The following is a 21,861-nucleotide window of genomic DNA, read 5'->3' as shown; positions in this document are numbered from 1 at the left end:
GGAACAGGTGCTGTAATGGAGTAATTAATCTTGGAAATACAGTTTAAGATAGCACCTAAAGGGGATCTGTGGTTGAGGGAGGCAGGGTTCCAGCAAAGGATTCTTAGAGCTCAGCCTGTATTTAAGTGAAGATTTGGTGGTGGGGGGGAGGATTTGGACGGGAAGTTGGTGCCTCTCAGAGGACAAAGAGGCTTGGTAGCATCTCTGATTTCTCCTGTGGTTTGGAGGCAAATCTTGCATGGGACAAACCCCCACTTCTTGTTTTAGATGATGGTATTAGGACTAATAGGGTGGAAAAAGGTGTTGTGTCTCTGCTCAGTGAGGTTACTGCTTGTGAAATAAATGATGAAGCTTAACGTGAAGAAATGTGCCAGCTGTGATTAGTCCAGGGCCATGCAGTGCAGGTTAAAGGAATGTTATCATCAGGATGTGCTTCCCTTGGCTACAGATCTCTGTGAGCACCTGTGTGGCATCTCTGCTTTGTTTTAAGAGAGAAACTTGACTCTGAAGTCCAGATGAGTGTGAGAGGTAGAATAAACAGCTTTCTCCTTCAGCTCCAGGGACCTCCTCTGATCACCACTCCTTGTTCATTGTTTCCGTGCAGGGCATTGGCTTCAGTTTCTCCCACTGCTAATCCAGGGAGTCCGTAAGGTGTTTTCTAACCTTTCTGCACCAAACTGTTGCTATATCACAGATTTGGTTCTTGAGGAACCTTTAGGCTTCTCTCTGCAGTGTCACTAATTTGTAAGTCATTCTAGGATGGGAAATACGGTTTCATGGAGCTGCACACACTTCCTGTAGATTCTGCTGCTGGAGTAAGTGCATTCAAGGATGTCTTAGGAAACATGGTTTCTGTTTGGATAATCCAGTACCTAATAAGGCCCAAGTTCTGAGGCTGCTTCTGTGAACAGGGCTGAGTGACTCCACTCCCATGTGGATTCCTTTGTGTTACGCTGCATAACTGAGCTGGTGCTTCATTATTTTCCTCACTGAGGTAATGTGTTGATTGGTCTCCTATGAATTTATCATAAATTCAAGGCCTTTGAATTCTTTGTTAAGTGGGATTGATGCCAACTTTGTGTTGTGGTCGGCAGGCTGGCGGGAAGGGATGGCATGCAGAGGGACCAGGGGAGGCAGGACTGTGGGAAGCTCACGGAGCTCAACAAGGCCACATGCAAGGTCCTGCCCCTGGGCCAGGGCCATGCCAAGCACAAACACAGGCTGGGTGGAGAAGGGATGGAGCACAGCCCTGGCAGCCCCAAAACCCCCACTGTGCCCTGGGCTGATTCCCCAGCATGGACAGCAGGGCAGGGGGGGATTCTGCCCCTCTGCCCAGCTCAGGTGAGACCCCACCTGCAGGGCTGCCTCCAGCCATGGGGTCCAACAGCAGAAGGACCTGGAGCTGCTGGAGAGAGTCCAGAGGAGGCCATGGAGATGCTCTGAGAGCTGGAGCCCCTCTGCCCTGGAGCCAGGCTGGGAGAGCTGGGGGTGCTCCCCTGGAGAGGAGAAGGCTCCAGGGAGAGCTCGGAGCCCCTTGCAGGGCCTAAAGGGGCTCCAGGAGAGCTGGAGAGGGACTGGGGACAAGGGGTGGAGGGACAGGACAAGGGAGAATGGCTTCAAACTGCCATAGAGCAGGGCTGGATGGGATATTGGGAAGGAATTGTTCCCTGTGAGGGTGGGGAGCCCTGGCACAGGGTGCCCAGAGCAGCTGTGGCTGCCCCTGGATCCCTGGCAGTGTCCAAGGCCAGGTTAGATGGGGCTTGGAGCAGCCTGGGCCTAGTGGAAGGTGTCCCTGCCCATGGCAGGGTTGGAACAAGCTGAGCTTCCAACCCAAACCAGTCTATAAACACAGGAAAGGGTTAGAAACTTCTGAAACAGGAGTGTCAACACATGAGTCTTAATTCCTTGAGGAATGCAGCAAAATCCTTCTTTTTGGTAACCGCAAGCCTTCCCTCTTGTCCATACTAGGGGATATTTATAGTTTTAGTGGTGTGTGCCTTGCCTTTCCTTCCTAATGGATTGCTACCACAAGTGGGTGGCAGATTTGTTTGTTTTGGCACAATGTTCCCTTTACATAGGCACGTCTGGAGTTTACAGCAAACGGAGCCAGGCCGTGAACTGTGCAAAGTCCTTAACACGAGGGAAAGGAGAGAAGCAGGAAGAGCTGTCACGTAAAATTAGCTCTCCAAAACTGAGCCATCTCTTCAGCTCATTTCCCTGCTGCTTTACAGGCTGCTTCCTTAAGCTGACATTGCTCCATTGGATGCACCGTGAGCTTGAGTGTTTGTGTCAGTGCTGCCTGTTCCTGCCACTTGCCCTCACTGGATGTGCTGTGGGTTGGGAATCCAGTATCCCTCCTCCAGGCCATGGAGTAGCTCCAATGGTGATGCTCTTCTGGCACAAATTGTAATGGAAGGAACCAAAACAGCAAGGTGACCTCAGAAAGGGAGCTCAGGTGTTCACTCACTGTTGGAGTGCCTTTGATTGACCTGTCAGGTAAGCATCAGGTGGTGATGCAGTGCTGAGATGGACATAAAGGGTTATCAGTGGCGGTGGCAGAGGCTGACATTAATTAAATCCACTGCCACAACCTTAACACGGCAGCATTTCCAAATATCTGGCTTAATAATGAAAATGAATGTGCTGTGGATGCTGGATATGGCTTTGGAATTACTGCTTGTGGCTTGAAAAATCTTGTGGAATATCCCGAGTTGGAAGGGACTCACAGGGATCATCGAGTCCAACTCCTGGCCCTGCACAGACACCCCAAAAATCCCATGTCCCTGAGAGTGTTGTCCAAACACTTCTGGAGCTGTAGCAGCCTTAGGGCCGTGACCATTCTCTGGAGAGCCTGGGCAGTGCCCGACCACCCTCTGAGGGAAGAACTTTTTCCTAATATACAACTTAACCCACACATGGTATTTTTCTTGGTCTGCAGGGATTTGGGGGATTGCAGGTGTCCCTGTAGGCATTAACAGCCTCTTGGGCACATTGTCACAAGGCAGGTGATGTCTGACCACACCTGTTTGTCAACCCGTGTTCAGAAGAGCCAGGTGATGTCTGCACCAGGCTGATCCTTCACAAATTTACATTTGTCCCTTTACTGAGAGCTTGAGGGGGGAAATTTGATGACCTTGGTGATGCCCATGTGAAAGCTGGATGGGTACTGGCAGAAGACATCTCTGAAGCTTCTCCAGACTGTCGCTGTGGGAGACCAGAGAGTGTTTGTTGCCATCTCTGGTGCTGCATGTGCCACCCAGGCGTGTTCTGGTGTGTAGGATGGCTTTACAGGAATGCCAGTGCAGAGACTGATGCTGGATGCTCCTGCATGGAGCACATGGATCTCATCTTGGGCTCATTTTACAAAGAAGCTGCACCTATGAAAGCACAGGTAGAAAAATGACAGGTGTGGGATGATGCTTCCTAATACAGCTGGAGGAAGCTAAAATATCCATCCAGGGTGTGAAGACTTTTTAGGAGCTGGCAACTTCAAATTTGAGGAAGAAAAAACCCATAAAACCAACCAAGAGCACAGATCTTCAAGTATTATAATTTTTTAAAGCCATGTGGCTGCTCTTGGAGTGTTGGTGGCTCCTGCTTGGCTTCCCCCTGCGGGCGGGTGCCACGGGCCACTTCCTTGCCAGATTGAGGAAGGAGCTCGGCACAAACATTTACTTGCTGTGAACAAATGCAACTGTCTGACTGTGTATCTTGGGATTATGGTGCCTAATTGCCCTACTGAGGAAGTGCAGATTTTTATGGAGCTGATGGTGTGGGTGTAGCCACCAGCACAGAGTTAGACCAGTAACCAAGACTGGACCTTGCACTGGGGAGGAGGCGGCTCAACTGCCAGCAAATGGAGCGACCTTTGCTTCATTTAGAAATAAATAAAGAAAAATAAAATACAATAAATGAGAATTTAAAAGGCGAGAGACAGGCTCTAAACATCCTCTGGCCCGCCTGCAAGGGGGTTGTGCTTCTCCAGAGGGTATTTTGCTGGGTCTGGATGTAATTCCTGGCACCTTTCAGTCGCACAGGTAATCTAGGTCCTTCTGACAGCTGAACTGCTTCGTCAGGACACACAGTTGGGAGATCTGGGAGATTTAGGGAGTCCTACATCTCAGAGAGGAAGGAAAGGGTGGCTCTTTATGTGCCATGAGGATGCTGCCTTGTGGGATAGATGGGTTTTGGGGTGGGACAGCTTGTTTTGGGGCTGCAGTGTTGACATCATGGAGTTTTTATAAGCCCATACCAGGAAGGGGAGACAAATTGCTGCAGAAGGTTTCAGGCATTGAGCACAACAGTGCCTTAAATATCAAACTCTAGCAGTTTTTAATGGATGTGATCTATCCCAATAAAAACCTTCCTCTCCCAAAACAGAGCTGGCAGGCAATCTGGATGCTGGCAACATTGTTGGGTTGCTTAGGCTGAAGCACTGTTTTTATTAAGCCCAGATGAGCAGGACTCAGGGGTTGTAGTTCTTACCTTTCCAGCTCCCTTGTGCTCTAACCCTTGTAAGCAGCTGAGTGGTCAGTCACCCCTGTCTGACAGCAATTTGCCTCCAGAAAAGCAGCCCATTAAAGGCTGGGGCAGATTTCTCTCCCTGTGTAGGTCTCAGGTACATACTTTCCTCTCTGAGACATGGTTTAGTTGCAAACAAAATATGTAGGTGATATCAGTTGAATTCCTGCCAAATGTCTCATTATATGACGAGACAGCATGGTCTGATCCTCTCTCCATGACTGCTGGAAAAGGCAGTATCTTCACTTAAGGAGAAGGTGAAGTTCAGGCATTAAAAGGAAAAAACATGTACATTAAATCATGGACTATCAGGTTTTCTTGTGTTTTCCCTTAACATACTCCAGCTCTCTCCTGTTGGCATCACCATTACTAACTGTGTTTTTAAGAAGTGCTGCTGTTCCAGCTCACCATCTCTTACATCACCGTGTTTCCAGTTTATTACCCAGCTCTTACAAGGAGTTTTTAGTGATGAGCAACCTCAAGTGAAGTCTGTTGGGCACAGTCAAGAGTCTGTGGGATGGAGTGGCGCAGACTTGGCAGAGTTCTCCTCTTGCCCATTTGCTCTGGAGCATTTGGCCTTGGCCTCCCAGGCCAGGTCTTAAAGTTCAGCTGCACAGAGTGTACTTGAGACTTTTACCCACCTCTGCTGTTCTTGGGCGTGTTCCCTTCTTACCTGTTCATCCCCTCTTCGTGTGAGGCTGTGTGGTGATGAAGAACAGCTGCTTGAGTTACTGTGGGGTGGTGCTTGGAATCACAGAAGGAGGTGGATGCACAGGCTCTTACAGCCACACGAGCTTTGGCTGGTGGCTGCTGTTCATCCCTGCAGGACACACCTGAGCCAGGCTCAGCCATGCCCAGGTCACGGTGCCTTTGGCACTCGGTGGCTAAATCCTCTCACTGAATTAGGTACTCCCTTTCTGAAGGCACCTACTTCTGGTGCACTTTCATAACTTCATCCGTGTTGCATGGAAGTGGAATTTTCTCCAAGGCTTTGCTGCTCTGTGGTGGACACTTGGACACTGGGAGAGCCCTTACACCCATGTTTAGATGTCAATGCTGTGAGAGTCCAGATGTTTTCCTGTCTCCTGAGCCATCAGGTCCAACCAGTGAGCACCAGGAGCCTGATCCTGAATCTGACCAGTGCTGTCTGAAGCTCATTTTAGGCACTGATATGAGACTAAGCAGAAGTTTGGTGTCATTTTTGGTGTCATTTTGAGCTGAGGCAACAAAGAAACAGTTCTGCTTGTTTGTCCTCAGCTTTTGGAGGTGCTCTGGTGGGACAGAGAGGGGACAACCTGTTCCCAACAGGTAACCATAAGCCAAGCCTGGGGTCTTGTATCCCAGCTTTCTCAAGTTGGGATACAAAGACCCTGCATCTGAATCCCACCTCACTGCTCTTCTGTTATGACACTTTTTGTGGGTACTGGATGGCTCTCAATAGGAATATGTCCTTCCACAGGGGAAACACATCCCTGTTAGGTGCTGGATTCACCTTGGGACAGGGCTAAAAGCCTCTCAGCACCTCAGGGCTCCCTGTTATCCTGAGCTGGGTTCCACTAGCATAGCTCTACCCACCCTTGCCATCAGACTGTCTTCAGTTTCCTTTGACCCATCTCCTCAACTTCACAAGGACTTTTCTTCTGGTGAGAGGCTTTTCCCCACCCCACACACACTCTGAACGCTGCCTTGGCTCTGAACTTGATACTTGAGTTTCTTTCTGAAGCAGAAAAAAGCACTTCATGGTTTGGATACTACCAGGGTTTTTGGGGGCAGGGGGAAGTTGTGTTTGGCTGCCAAGTTCACCAGTCTTTTCAAACTGTCTGAGCCTGTCTGCAATTCATCCTCTGGGCTGCTTTTCCTTGCCAGACAGAGCACAGATAAAACAGTCGTAGATGATTGAGGCGCATCTGGGTTAAATTAGGCTGGAGATCTGTAAAAGTGATGTTGCTGCCAGTGATCCAAGGCTGCTCCAGAGCCTAAGCTCCCATGGTGGTCTTGTCAAGGACTTTGATACCACTAACTGCAAACTACATCCATCAGCCACCATGGATGCACCTGAATCCATGTGCTGTGGGTTATTCCTTGATGATGGATGCACATGGCTGTCTAGAAGACATCTTTGCCCCTTTTTTCTTCAAATCCATTGCCTGGAAGGAAGGGGATGGTATAGGGACATCTGCCTGTCTTTTTGCTGTTAAACAACCCAGCATTTTAAGAGGAAAAATAAAACTACAGGTTTATGATGCCTGGATAGCAGAGAAAAGAACTTCTGCAGGGTCTGTTGTAGACCTCTTGCTGCTGGCAGGTTTTTCCTCATTTCCTCTGTAGCATCCCCATAAAAGCATATTTCTGCTGGAACCTGATCTTACGTGGCCTTACACAGCCTGTTTTGGGAGCAGAGGTGCTATCCCGAGCACCAGGCTCTTTGGGAAGCTTTTCAAAGGTTGGACTTGATGATCTTGGAGGTCTTTTCTGCCCCTAATGATTCTAAACACTGGATCGTAAAGCTGGGCTCAGTTGCTGTACTGTCAGGAGGTAGATCCCAGAAGTGCTGTCGGTGTGAGGGTCCCCTCCTGGCAGGGGCTGCAGGATGCAGGACCTGCAGGATGCAGGGAATGCAGCCCTGGGGCTGGTGGGCTGTGTGGGCTGAGCACCTGCATGGATCACAGGGATGTGCTGCTCACAGCCAGGCTTTGGCACTTGGATGGGATTTCTGCAGAAGGGTGTGAGTCTGACGTCTGCTCAAGCCCCAGAAGATACAGGGGAGCTGAGCTGGCAGTTGTGCTTCAGCTTTTTCTCTGCCCAGCCTAAAAAAAAACCAAAAATATGTAGAGCTCGGGTTTCGTGAGGGGATTTTTTTCATTTTATTCCATCATTCAACTGTTCCTTTAGCTGTTCCAGCATAATCCACCTCTTCATAAACTGCACTAACCCTCCTTTACTGACAGATTATGGTCTCTAGTCCTTTTTACATCTATAGGAATGTGCATCCATGGCTGCTGGCACACGTTTGGCTGGGACTCAGTTGAGGGAGAGAAGTCGATGAATTGATCTCACATCACACAAACAACTTCCCTGGAAAATGCTCTATGCTTTGTTTTGACTCTGCTTGTGTGGAAGAACTAAATTACCAACTAAATTAGATTTTCCCTTCCTAACATTCCTGGCTTTTGTGCTGAGCTTCCATCGAGGGTTGGGAGCAAAGTTCAGGAACGAACTTAGGGAATGGGTGCTTGGATCACTCCCAGTGAAACAATCAACGGAGATCACTTGGAAAAGTAACTTGCCAATGTATTTAGTTGGGGATTATACAATTAATATGTTTTAGCATGTTCACAAGGTCTTCAAGGAAAAGAGCTCTTGGAAGTTCACTTCCCCTCAGATGGAAAAAGCCACGAGTTCGTTTGGGCTCATCCCTGTCTGTAAAAACTCTAATTGGAGGATGCAAACTTGACAATCCTGGCCATTCATGAGTAATGAATGAGTGTAGCGATCCACAGTTGTCCATCCTTCTCCCTTCCCAGCAATTTAGACTTAAATACTGTTTGTGTGCCTCCTTATTTTCCGCCTGTGAAGCACTGAACAAAACTAACTGCACAAGCTGAAGATTAAATTGTTGGGTCAAATGATTCAAGGGAAGCAATTCGCAATGTTTAAAAGGCATCTGCAGCCTCCAAGGTTGGGAAGAATCTCCCAAGTGAGGGGCATCCGACATGACGTGCACCTGCTTGCTGTAGTTGGCAGCCAGCTTTGTCACTGCTGTTCCCAGCTGTAAATTGCAACAGAGAATTTTGACCTACTTTTTCAGTTTTTCTGTTGTTTTGCACAACATTGAGGACACTGAAACCAGGTCACCGTAGTGCTGGTTGGGGAAACACAGATAAATGCTGATCTCTGTGTGGAGGTGCTGCTGGGGTACAGGGGGGGAGCTGGAATACATCCAGTGGAAGATCCTTGAAGTAACCAGAAAGCTCTTGAGTGGGAGACAAAAGGCAAAAAAAAAAATCCCAAAAAGGGTATTTCTCATGTCTGAGTGGGGAAAGCATTTGACCTTCCATAATCCTCTGTTCCTTGGCTTGGGTAATAGCCAAGCACCAGAGCAGGGCCCTCTTCCAGGTAATGCCAAGAGTGTGGATCTGCTGGAGGGCAGGAGGCTCTGCAGAGGGATCTGGACAGGCTGGATCCATGGGACAGGGCCAGCCGTGTGGGGGATCAATAGGGCCGAGTGCCAGGTCCAGCACTTGAGTCACAACAAGCCCGTGGAACACTCCAGGCTTGGAGTTGAGTGTCTGGGAGGCTGCCTGGTCAGAAAGGACCTGGGGGTGCTGGTCAACATGAGCCCAGGTGTGCCCAGGTGGCCACAAAACCAGCAGTGTTCTGGCTTGTGTCAGCAATAGTGGGACCAGCAGGACCAGGGTAAGGATTGTCCCCCTGTACTGGGTGCTGCTGAGGTCACACCTGGAATCCCAGGGTCAGTTTTGGACCCCTCAAAGCAAGAAAAACATTGAGGGGCTGGAGGGTGTCCAAGGAAGGGAACCGAGCTGGGGAAGGGGCTGGAGCAGCAGGAGCAGCTAAGGGAGCTGGGAAAGGGGCTCAGGCTGGAGCAAAGGAGGCTCAGGGGGGACCTTGTGGCTCTGCACAACTCCCTGACAGGAGGGGACAGCCAGGGAAGGTTGGGTTCTGCTCTGAGGGCACAAAGGACAGGATGAGAGGAAATGGCTTCAAGCTGTGCCAGGAGAGGGTTAGTTTTGATACTGGGGAAAGGTTCTTCATAGAAAGGGTTGTCAAGGATTGGAACAGGCTGCCCAGTGCCATGGTGGAGTCACTATCCCTGGACTTGTTCAAAAGATGTGTAGATGTGGCGCTTGGGGACATGGTTAATGCTTGGACAGTGCTCGGTTAATGGTTGGACTTGATGACCTTTGAGAGCTTTTCCAACCTTAAGGATTCTGTGATTCTAAGATAGGATATTTGGTAATCTGTTCATTTGTCTCCTCAGGAGCAGGGCAAATCTCAAAACTCACTTATTTTCTCGTTATTAGAACAGTGGCTCTGCCAGGAGTAAGTAACGAGATGGCTGCAGAAGAAGAAAATTCTGTTGTGTCCAGTTGGAAGGACAGAAGCAGGATAAGAAATGCAGTGCCATGAAGGTGGGGAGATAAAGGATGAGAAGGCTTGAAGGGACATGAAGCCGGTGGAGATGTGTGTCCATGCAGAAGAGAGCAGGGCTGTAAACGAAGGCTTTGCTAATTGCGCTTTAATAAAGGCAGAGCCCTGTCGCCTTGGAAGCTGTTAATGCACACAGTGAGGCAGAGCATACAAAGCCAGCTTGATCCTCTAAATTTAGGGGTGTAAGCTCATGAAATGAGTTGGCAGATGCTGAAAACGTGAGCAAACACATCGTGTATGTCCTGGTTTCACATTGTTCCTCCTTACCCGCAGCCTGGCTGCTCTCCCTTTTCCAGAGGGTGAGCCCTTTGTCCCAGTCTGTGGCAAAGCCAGTGAAGTTTTCTGCTGCTGAAGGCTCTACATTTTACACAGTGGGAGGGTGGAAGCTGTGAGCTCATATCTGTGTGTTTATAACATGTCAGTTGAGAGCCCTGGAGGATTTTCTAGTCTTTGAAGTCATGTGGGAAGTAGCAGATCTTGTCTGGAAAGCACTCTCCAGATCAGGAGACTTACCAGACATATTACACAGGCACGTGGGGTGGATGTTGGAAAACCCAGTGGGAAGGCATGTGCCTTGTCCTAAAGCAATGATCTTGGAGCTGCTTTGAGGAATTGTGGTCCTGTGTCTGTAGAGAGCGGGGTGAGCTCACCCATCCCAACACAAAATGGGGTATTCTTGGAGGTCTCTTCTTAAAATAATTTAAAATGAATTATGGGGCTGAATTCCTGCTTTTTTGGGTGTTACTTCATTCACCTTCATTCACAGTTTTATTTCTGGCACGTAATGACTCCTTCAGGGATCAAAACCACACGCAGAGCTGGACCAGGCCTGCTTGCTTCAATTTGAAGCAGGGCGCTTCATTGGCTATTTCAGTTTGGACAGATTTCTGAAATAGTGCCACAAACCAAGACTTTGACAAAACTTGTTCCTATCATGGAAGGGTCTCCAGAGTAACTCAAGGATGTCAAAGAAGTTTTGAGTTCAAGGCAAGCGAGCTTTTCTTTTGAAAAGGGGGAACAAGGATGGCTTTGGCTTCTTTACACCAACCTCTCATTTGCGATGTCCTTTCCTGTGTCTGAAGGGCTCCCCTGTAAAACTCTGTGGCTGTGAGCAGTGTCTCTGTGCCATGCATTAAACACTCCTTTACGCTGGATTATGGATATCAACACAAACAGCAGCTGACTTCCAGGGCTGCCTGGAAGTGTCCAAGGCCAGGTTGGACCAGGCTTGGAGCAACCTGGGATAGTGGAAGGTGTCCCTGCCCACGGCAGGGGGTGGGACAAGATGAGCATTAAGGTCCCTTCCAGCCTAAACCATTCCATGATTTAACACCATCTGGAAGCTGGTTTCTAGCTGTAGTGCTGCAGGTTTATTGATGGAGGAGAGGTTGTGACATAGATTTGGGTCTAAGTGTTTAGAAGCGTGTAGGATACAGTGCTGCTGTTTTTTACATAGCTAACTGTGCTGCAAGTAATTTCCTTTCAAGCCTGTGTCTTTCATTAAATAACTGTTCCTGTGTCTCCAACTGTATTGTAGTGAAATCAATCCTGGAATTGGGCTGATTCACCATGAGGGAAATATCTTCATGCAGCTCTGTTCAAATGGAAGTAACTTTGAGGAGCAATCTTGCTGAGTGGGTGGAAAGGTAGGAAGGAATCATCATAAAAAAGTTTGAATCGTGGCAGGAAGTCATCCTGGTGTTCTGAGCAGCCTTTAAATATTAATGTGACTGACAGTCTGGTCTTCATTCTTCTGCCGCTTCCCCTCCAAAGCTGAGTGCTGTGCTGGTCCTCAAAGGCCATATTTGATGCTGTATTTACGACTCCTGTTTTTAATAGGTGGTAATGACGGCGTAAGATCTGTGTGTGAGCCGGTGTGCTGGCAGCTGGGCTCTGCTCCTCGGCTTAGCCGTGATAAAGAGCTTCCCAGAGGCACCCTTCACTCATCCTTCGCTGCTCCGAATTCCTGTTTGCAGGAGGCTTTCAGCTGAGAGGGGATGTTTAGTGTTTGCAGACTGTCAGGCGTGACCTTTCCCTCCTTCTCCCTGGGGAGACCTGATCCAGATGGGGAGCGGGGGAAGGACGGAGGCGTAGGAGCTCAGAACCGTTAACATCTTATTTTGCGAGCCAGAAAATGTGTGGTGGGACTCGTGCTTAAATTTGCCTGAGAATAATGGAGTTGCTTGTCCCATCTGAGAAGTGCTGAGCAAGGTATAAACTGGGCAGGGTTTGTGCTCTTGCTGGAGATTTCTTTCTGTTTCCATTTCTGAGGTTGTAGGTAGTTCTTGGTCTTAAATTATTCAGCCTTGATTAAAATAATGACTTTGGTCTCCAGGGGGAAAAAATTCTTCTCTGGCTTTGATGGGATCTAGTGTGTTTTCCAAAGTGTTACTGGTTTTTTACTCATAGAATTCCTGTGTCCTGCTCATCTTTCTTAGTGATCCAACCCTAGGAACACCCCAGCATCATGGAATCATTTAGGTGGGAAAAGCCCTCTGAGATCACTGAGTCCAACCATTTTCCCAGCACTGCCAAGCCCATCACTAAGCCATGTCCCCAAGTGCCAGACCCATATGTTTTATTACATGGAAGATGATGGCTTTAACTAGAAATAAAACAACACTTGGCTGGAATGTTCTGTGGCTACTTCTCTTGCCATAGCAGAGATAGACCAAATAGGCAGATAGACCAAAACTTCCCATGCTTCAGTTTTATCTTTCCAGAATTTTATCAGAAATACCAGTGTGAGTAGATCCACCTATTACTAGAAGTCATTCTCACGTTTGGTTTGAGTTCAGCAGTAAAACTCCGTAGTTTCACTGATGGTTCTTTTTCATGTTGTTTGTTTTGAAGCCAGTCTCTCCTCCCGGGACAGCCTGGGGTGGGGTCCAGTCAGGGTGATTTTCTGATATCTGATAGAACCTCATCACTGCTCCTGCAGACTGGTTTCACAGGGCAAACACAACTGTGCTGTGTCTGTGCCAAGCACAGCAGCTGAGAGTGTGTGGAGATGTCTGTGATGAGAAACCAGTTCAGCCGGTTCACCGGTAACGGGTGCTTCCTGCTTATCCATATTCAGTTCTGAGTATTAAATCTGGAATTAAATTGAGGGATGAGTAAAGCTTGGTGATGCTAAACAATTTCTTGTACATGAACATCTCCAGCTCTTTTGTCTAGGCCAGAGGTGCTGAATGGCAAATGGTGTTCCACACGTTGCTGGGGAGCACGCTGGGAGCTTGTCACTTGGGTTTATGGTCAAACTGGTGGTGTGGCTGAGACACCTGAGGTTCTCAGGTGACCCAGTGATTGTCAGACCTCCTGGATATGCTGCAGACATGCTGTGTGACATTTTCTGCAGGGATCCACAACAGTCCCAAGTGACAAGGAGAATTCCAGTACCTAAAGCGGACCTACAGGAAGGCTGAAGAGGGACTTGTTGCAAGAGCAAGAAGTGATAGGTCAAGGGGGCTTTAAGCTGAAAGGATATGTTTAGATTGGATATTAGGGAGAAATTCTTCTCTGTGAGGGTGGTGAGGCCCTGGCACAGGTTTGCCAGAGAAGCTGTGGCTGGCCCTGGATCCCTGGAAGTGTCCAAGGCCAGGTTGGACGGGGCTTGGAGCACCCTGGGCTAGTGGAAGGTGTCCCTGCCCATGGCAGGGGGAGGAATGAGATGAGATGTGCTTTAAGGTGCCTTCCAACCAAACGATTCTGGGATTCTATAAATACTCAAAACCTGGAATTTCCAGCTGGTAGTTCCCTGCATTTTCTGGATCCAGCATGGTGACTTCTGCCTTCTATCCAGGTGCCTTAGGTCAAACCAAAAGTCTCCAGAAACAGAGGTGTTCCACAGCTGGAGGCCAGGGAAAGCACAGTCGGATTTCAGGAGGGCTCATGCTTCTGTTCTGTGTGGATGGGTAATAATCCTTGTCTTTTATTTTTGAATAACTGGAAGTAGGTAGCATAGCTTCATCTGGTGGACCAGAGGATCATCCCTGACTGGGCCAATGCCGGGTTAATGGTTGGACTCGATCATCTTGGAGGTCTTTTCCAGCCTTAATGATTTCCCGGCAAAATGAACACAAGGAACTCTTGCTAAGCCCTCTACAGAGGTATTGCTGCAGGAGAACTGAGCCAGTTGCCCGAGTAACTTTTGAGCTCCCGTTTACATGGTTGTGTTTCTGGGTGTCCTTCCACAGGACTCTTGGTTGGATGGTCTCATTGAGCACTTGTGGGATTGCTTTGGAGGACACAAACCTTGTTGGTAACATTATTCAGGAACTGTTCCATTCACATCTGGAAAATCTGAATGCAGCAGTGTTCCTGTGTGGCTACAATCCAGTACCTTTATATCCTGGGATGTGGGGGTAGTTCCAGGGGTGTTCATTCTAATTCTTGCCTGAGAGCTACACCCCGAGAGTGCCTGATACCATCTCTGGATGCAGCACCTGTGCAGACAAGACATCCTGCAACCTTTCCCTTTATCATGCTGATTTCTTGGGAAGTGAGGGGAAGCTCAGCCACCATGATGGTACCTCTGGGCTGCGCTTGTGGGGCAGGACCTTCTGGCTCCTTGCAGCTCCTGCGAGTCGCCTTTGGTCTTGTTCTTGAGCACAGAAGAACCGCTTGGCCTGCAAGGGTTGAGAAGCATCTATGTTTTGTCCCTTTTTGACTGACTTGTCAGGTTTTAAAAAATAGTTAATCATGTTTTGGCTCCTCATTTTGGTCATCTCTGTAGGACAGCAGTTTGAATTAGCAAATATATCTGAGGTCGATTTGGAGTTGGATTTCAGTGATCCTTGTGGGTCCCTTCCAGCTTAGGTTATTCAGGATAATGTAGATCAACTTGAAAAGAGGTAAAAGAATGGAGAATTTTATTTAAGTGCTACAAAATTTTCTTCTCTTGGCACCTTTCATTGGCCCCTTTGTATTTTTTGTCTGGCATTTGTGTAGTGCTTTATAAATGTGTGAAGTCAGGAGAAACTAAACCTACACTTCACAGGGACTTAAAGGTGGGGTTTCCTTGCAGTGTCCACCTGACACGCTGGTGTAGTCGGAATGGCTTTGGTCACTGTGTGTGGTGTCAGTCCTGATAGCTCCAGTGGAACCATTACAGACTGGTTTGGGTTGGAAAGGACCTTAAAGCTCAGCTGGATCCACCCACTGCCATGGGCAGGGACACCTTCCACTAGACCAGGTTGCGCCAAGCCCCGTCCAACCTGATCTGAGACACTTCCAAAAATGGGACGAGTAGCAACAGTGGATGGGCAGCACTTAACATTTCTTCATGACATCAGGGCTTTTTATCAGAAAATTGTTAAGAAAATGATAAAGTTTTCATATAGCTGTTAAATTCCTTGAGGCCAGGAAAGTTCTGGACATTGGCCCTGTTGTACCTTTCTCACCTGGTATTTTAAAATAATGATCTTTCATATATCTCCTCTTTTCCCCAGGTAAGAAACCAAAAGCAGCCTGCCTTTACTGAATTCTCAAGAACAGAGTCGACCCTTTGGTACATTATCAAGATGCATTAGGAAACTGGATCTGGTGCCAAAAGAACTCCATGAGTTTCCATGACTCTCTTGAACTCCAACACAGATACTTTTGGATATAAATTTCTGTTCTAAGGAGAAGAGTGTGTACTCCAAGTCCTTTCTGCCAGCTTGCTGGCAGAGGTTTTTCACTAAGATCATGGACCATCCTAATAGGGATAAGGATGAAAGGCAGCGGACGACAAAAGGAATGCCGGGAAGGAGTGGGCACGGTTCTCGGCCGAGCTCGTCGGCGTCTTCCGGCGTTCTCATGGTGGGACCCAACTTCAGAGTGGGCAAGAAGATTGGGTGTGGGAACTTTGGAGAACTCAGACTAGGTAAGAAATGAGCGTTTTAGTGGCCTGCGTTATGCAAATTAGCGTTTCACCACTGGAATATAAATGCATAAAAATTTACCCCGGCTCGAGAAACACGTGCGCTTGTCTTGTTTCCCAAGTGTCGAGCTGCCTTACCCGAAGCTTCTGACTCAGAAGATGTAACTCTTAGCATGATTTTGATTTGCATAAAGTCAAAGGGAATACACTGGAGAGGCCAAAGATGCAAATTTTGAACAATCCCAACAAATGAAGACTGTTCACAGCGCTGAATGTCTTGCCTGAGGTGAAAAGAAACCTTCTTAACTGTGAATTGCTAAATCTTGCTCTCAATTTTTTGTTTATAAGCTAGAACGCCCATTTAAAGGGATGGGTGAGACTCTTTCCCAGCACTCAGACTTGATTCCACGTCCCTCTCTAACCTCACTGCCCTAATTTCAGCCCCATCACCCTCTCCCTGCCCTGTGCCTGTGTTGGACTTGCTGGGGAGCAGAGGATGTGCCGAGTGGCCATCTGGCTCCCTCAGCCGACCCAGCAGCAGCCCAACATTTGTTCATGGTCTGTTGGTCTCCTAACCACGTCTTGCAGCTGGTTACCCAAACAGATGGTTCCACTAATGCATTGTTTGTTCAGGACTGCTGAGGAGACCAATGCAAAGCAGGGCACTGGGCTCTTAAGTCATCCTAAAAAAACAATGATTGTGTTTTAAATGAGGTGGGGGAAGCAGCCTCACATAACTCAAGGCTCATAACACTACTGATAGTGTCTTTGTAGATTCCTGCTCATCTTAAGTGAATCTGTGTAATCTCCCACTCTGAGGTTGGGTTATCACATCAGTGCATGTGCTGCTGCTCCATGCCGTGAAGATCAACCAGCTCACTTCTGGTGTGTCTCAGTAAATGGGTATTTTGGTTTCAGCATTGCATCAGAGAAGCTTTACTGATTCACCTGAGCAGAGATAACACTCCTAAGGTGGAGAGAAACCAAGGACAAGGATGGAAACTCCCACCTTCCTGCACATGAGTATAATTGGCAGCTAAAGATAAATTTGGATCCTTACAGTGACATAACATGAATTGCTCTGTTGCATTCTCAAAGCCCCCCCCAAGAGCAAACCTCACGATCTCAGGATCCCCAGGGAGATGTTGAATTGCTCTGTAATCCAAGCTCTGCTCTGAGGTTCAGCAGCTGTAGTGGATCCCTCTGGGTATAATTGAGTTTATTCAGCTGGTGCCCAAATCACAGAACCACAAAATCCCAGACTGGTTTGGGTTGAAAGGCACCTTAAAGCTCATCCCATCCCACCCCTGCCATGGGCAGGGGCACCTTCCACTAGCCCAGGGTGCTCCAGGCCCCGTCCAACCTGGCCTTGGACACTGCCAGGGATGGGGCAGCCACAGCTACTCTGGGCACCCTGTGCCAGGGCCTCCCCACCCTCACAGGGAACAATTCCTTCCCAATATCCCATCCATCCCTGCCCTCCAGCAGTGGGAAGCCATTCCCTGTGTCCTGTCCCTCCATCCCTTGTCCCCAGTCCCTCTCCAGCTCTCCTGGAGCCCCTTTAGGCCCTGCAAGGGGCTCTGAGCTCTCCCTGGAGCCTTCTCCTCTCCAGGTGAACACCCCCAGCTCTCCCAGCCTGGCTCCAGAGCAGAGGGGCTCCAGCCCTGCAGCATCTCCATGGCCTCCTCTGGATTCTCTCCAGCAGCTCCAGGTCCTTCTGCTGTTGGCCCCAGGGCTGGAGCAGCTCTGCAGGTGGGGGCTCACCTGAGTGGGGCAGAGGCGCAGAATCCTCTCCTCCCCTGCTGCCCACACTGGGGGGAAGCAGCTCCTATTTCCATGATTCTTTTTCACATTTCTCAAAATTTTAAAGGTGGTGGGTTTGTGATTCATGTATAGTTTCATGGCATGGACTTTACAGATGAGATTTCACTTCTGAAAACTTAATTTACAGAGAAAGTCAGTTTAAATATGGATATGTAACACCTGCTAATTAAGTGGCTCTTTTTCCAGTAATGCATGTATTGTTAATGCTGGTTTACTAAAAATTTAAGCAATGAGCCACACGTACTGATAACAACTTGTTGTAACAAATTGATAACACATCATTGTAAGGTTCTTACAGATGCTGTATGACTTTTTTTTTCATTTCTCTTGCTTTTTGCCAGTCACTATCACTTTAAGAGCTCCTGTTTGCTCCAACAGCAGCTCTTGCTCCTGCACAGCCCATGGTAATTATTGCTGGGGGGAAGGAGAAGCAGCGGCTGAAATCCGAGCGCATGAGTCTCTGATAACGTTTTGTCCTGCGAAGATGAATGATGTGCCCTCTGCTTTTTGCCTGTTTTTTACATGGTTTCAGAGCAGTTAAGCACCAGTATCACAGGCAGAACAAAGTCACTCACTGATAAGCAAAGGGAAAATAGGCTTTTCCAATTCCCTGAAGAATTTCTCTCTTTTGAGGTGTTGTGTTTTCAGTTTAAGCCAGTCTTGTATCAAGGACTGATTGTTCAGGGTGGAGATGGCACTTACCTAATGAAGCTGTTTGCTGTAAATATCCAGCTCACTGCTCAGGGTTGATCTTTCTTCCTGAAAATACAGATCACCCAAGGATATGACTTTTTTTGGAGCATGTGGGAGCAGCACAGTTGGATTCCAGCCCTTGAGGAGCTGAGATGGGGAGATGAACACAAAATTTAATGTTGGATAGGACAGGGGAAATGGCCACAAATTGTACCAGGGGAGGTTCAGGCTGGATATTAGGAAAAATTTCCTCTCTGAGAGGGTGGCTAAGCATTGGAACAGGCTCCTCAGGGAAGCAGTGGAGTCACCATCCCTGGAAGTGCTCAGAAAAGGAGAAGACGTGCCACTGCACGATGTGGTTTAGTGGGAATGGTGGGATTTGTTTGAATGCTGGCCTGTATGATCTTGGAGGTCTTAAACTTGATGATTCTTTGATCTGGCCCAGAGTAATGAGCTGAAACGGGGTTAGGCAGTGGCTGTTTCTTCAGACAGGCTGCAGAGTAGGGGCTCTGCAAGAGCTTTGGTTTCCAAAGTGGCTCAACCCACTAGCAGGAATATAGTGCCAGTCCCCACCCCAGACCCTGCATGGATTTGGGGGTTCATGGGGATTTAACCTGTTGTATGGAGTGCTGTGCTCAGCCATGGCTGTGAACTCCACCAGAGACCTCTCCAGCCTGGCATGTGAGCTGCCCCCTTAAACTGACTCAAGAGCTTACCCAGGAGATGTTCCTGGTATTCTCCTAAAGTCCTGAACCATGAGCCATGGTAGGGATTAATAAGGCTCTTCAAAAGTCTCTTCTCTTCCCAGTGTTTGGCATTCTTGTTTAAGTAAAGCAATTAAATAGGTACTAATGTAAAATTATTATTGTGTTTTTGGTAGGTTGGCGGGATTTCTAAGATAAACATTAAGTTCTTGTTACAGCAGGCGTTTCTTTCAATCAGAGAATCACAGAGGGGTTGGCTTCAAACTCATCTTTTTCCAACCCCCCTGCCCTGGGCAGGGACACCTTCCACTGTCCCAGGCTGCTCCAAGCCCCGTCCAACCTGGCCTTGGACACTGCCAGGGATCCAGGGGCAGCCACAGCTGCTCTGGGCACCCTGTGCCAGGGCCTCCCCACCCTCACAGGGAACAATTCCTTCCCAATATCCCATCCAACCCTTCCCTCTTCCCTCAAGCCATTCCCTGTGTCCTGTCCCTCCAGCCCTTGTCCCCAGTCCCTCTCCAGCTCTCCTGGTGCCTCTTTAGGCCCTGCAAGGGGCTCTGAGCTCTCCCTGGAGCCTTCTCCTCTCCAGGTGAGCACCCTCAGCTCTCCCAGCCTGGCTCCAGAGCAGAGGGGCTCCACCCTTGGAGCATCTCCATGGCCTCCTCTGAGCTTGTTCCAGCAGCTCCAGGTCCTTCTGATTGTTGGGGGCCCCAGAGCTGTAGACTGGAACCTAAATCTTTTTGATCTAATTGAAACATTATCTGGCATTTTCAAAACAGTGTGTTCAGGTGTCAGTTAAAAATGGCAGTGAACACCGTTTTTCACCCTGCCTGAAACTGTAAAAAATGTTAGAAGAGCAGCAAGCCCCAAGCCAGCAGAAAAGCTGCTTCTCTGGAGGTTGCCAGGTCAGAGGAGTTCGATTGGAACTGGGAAGGTACTCCCAAAAGTGAGAACCACCCAGCTGCCTCCCACGCTGCAGTTTGAAGCCAGGAGCTCTGCTTCAAAACAAGTAAACCAGCAAAATAAATACTTCAAGGTGATAATAGTGTCTGATCCTGGGGCTGTAACTCCAAAATAACAAGTCATGGTGTGACTGGAATAAGGTTAGATGTGGAGGGCAGGGTAGGAGTAGATCCTGGGAAGCACCTACACCAGGAGCTGTTAGTTGGAAACCTGCTCTAGAGGGGACAGCAAGTCAGGCATGTCCCAAGTGCCCGATGCTCTGGTGTCTGTGCAGATGCATCACTTTGGATCATTTGGGGCTTCTCTGCTGTCTCCAGTCCATCCACACGTTCAGGACATCTCACTGCCAAGGCCTTGAGAAATCCACGGGGGGAAGTTTCCCACGTGAGTGCTGCTGACGTAATGCATCTCTTCTCCTTTGGAATATGGAGTTCATCATTGTCTGTGGAACTACCCAAAACTGAGACTTGGACTTAACTGCTCCATCCAAAGTGCTGATTCAGCTTGAAGGGCTTTTGCCAGCACAGTCACATCCTCTCGCTGTGCTGCGGATCTTTGGTCGTGCTAAATGAAGGTGCAGCTGCTGCTCAGGGCTTGTTTCAGTGGGCAGGTCACTGTCTCTGTAAGCCTTTGCTCTTCCACACAACCTGTGCTGCCCAGGAGGAGGAGGAGGAGGAGGGAGAGTAAACCATTGCAGCTTGGACAGTGTGACGGCAAAATCAAGGGGGAGATCTCAGTCTGGAGCAAACCAGCAGAGAGATTTTTGGGATTTACTTCCCTAGAGCAGCTGGCAAAGCAAGCATCTTGGGCTGCAGCTTTGGGAAGGGTTTGAAGCTCAGAGGCTGGACTCATTTATGTTGAGGATCTCCCCATAGCACGTGCTCCGAAGGGGATGAACTGGAGGATGAATTGGTTCATTTACCTTTGGCTGCTGGCCTGATCTAACCCCAGTTATTTAACCGAGGAATTTCATTACCAAAAGTATCTTCTGTCTAATCCTCAGCTTTATGAAACAGACCATAATAGACTGGATTATGGCTCCACATACATGGAGGGTGTTGGCCATGTCCTTCCTTGCCTTGGAACAAGTTTGGAAGAGCACTGCTTCCCGAATGCCGTTACCCTGCCTTGGTGGGAGAGCACATGTGTTGATGGAAGATCTGTGGGGCATCATTCCCTGGGTGGAGGTGGATCTCCAAGGCTGTGATGGGGGTCACAGGATCCATAGGGAGTGGAGTTCTCATGCCTCCCTCCTTGGGGTTTTATTTTGCTCTTCAAAGCATCTGACTTCCTCAGGGATTTGGGCTGGAGCTTCCCTTCCCCAGTGTGCTCAAACTGAGTGTCTCCACCATGTCCTGGGCCGATCCCCCAGCATGGGCAGCAGGGGAGGAGAGGATTCTGCCCCTCTGCCTTGCTCTTGTGAGACCCCACCTGCAGAGCTGCCTCCAGCCATGGGATCCTACAGCAGAAGGACCTAGAGCTGCTGGAGAGAGTCCAGAGGATACCATGGAGATGCTCTGAGGACTGGAGCCCCTCTGCTCTGGAGCCAGGCTGGGAGAGCTGGGGGTGCTCACCTGGAGAGGAGAAGGCTCCAGGGAGAGCTCAGAGCCCCTGGCAGGGCCTAAAGGGGCTCCAGGAGAGCTGGAGAGGGACTGGGGACAAGGGCTGGAGGGACAGGACAAGGGGGAATGGCTTGCCACAGCCAGAATGGAATATTGGGAAGGAATTGTTCCCTGTGTGGGTGCTGAGGCCCTGGCACAGAGCAGCTGTGGCTGCCCCTGGCAGTGTCCAAGGCCAGGTTGGACAGGGCTGGAAGCACCCTGGGCTAGTGGAAGGTGCCCCTGCCCATGGCAGAGGGTGGAATGAGATGAGCTTTAAGGTCCCTTCCAATCCAAGCCATTCTGGGATTTTGGTAGGAGTGATGTCCCTTTTTCCCTTAGGGGAAAAGGCAGTTTCAGGGAACAGGATACAGCTGGAGCTGCCAATGGGGCTCATTTGCTGGTAGCTAATACAGAGCAGATAATCCAGGTGCATTTAGGTTTCCTTCCCTAATGTCTTCAAGTCTTCTCCCCCCCCGCTGTTGGCTGGAATCCCAGTCTGTCTCAGAGGGTGGAGGGGTTTATC

At 48.9% G+C, this 21,861-nt stretch overlaps 1 protein-coding gene across 3 annotated transcripts in view; it reads left to right on the top strand.

Moving 5' to 3' along the window:
- The window catches only part of CSNK1G1 (casein kinase 1 gamma 1), a 105,568-nt gene that overhangs the window by 28,264 nt on the left and 55,443 nt on the right, over positions 1-21,861 (top strand). For all 3 annotated transcript variants that reach the window (XM_069025490.1, XM_069025489.1, XM_069025488.1), the window contains one exon: positions 15,141-15,556. In XM_069025490.1, coding sequence (XP_068881591.1) covers positions 15,379-15,556 — 178 coding nt within the window. In that variant the 5' untranslated portion in view covers positions 15,141-15,378. The remainder of the gene's footprint in view (positions 1-15,140; positions 15,557-21,861) is intronic.

Source organism: Aphelocoma coerulescens, chromosome 10 (genome assembly GCF_041296385.1).
Source record: "Aphelocoma coerulescens isolate FSJ_1873_10779 chromosome 10, UR_Acoe_1.0, whole genome shotgun sequence".
NCBI lineage: Eukaryota > Metazoa > Chordata > Aves > Passeriformes > Corvidae > Aphelocoma > Aphelocoma coerulescens.
The sequence above is the reverse complement of the archived record's forward strand: the minus strand, read 5'-3'. Positions and strand labels throughout refer to the sequence as shown.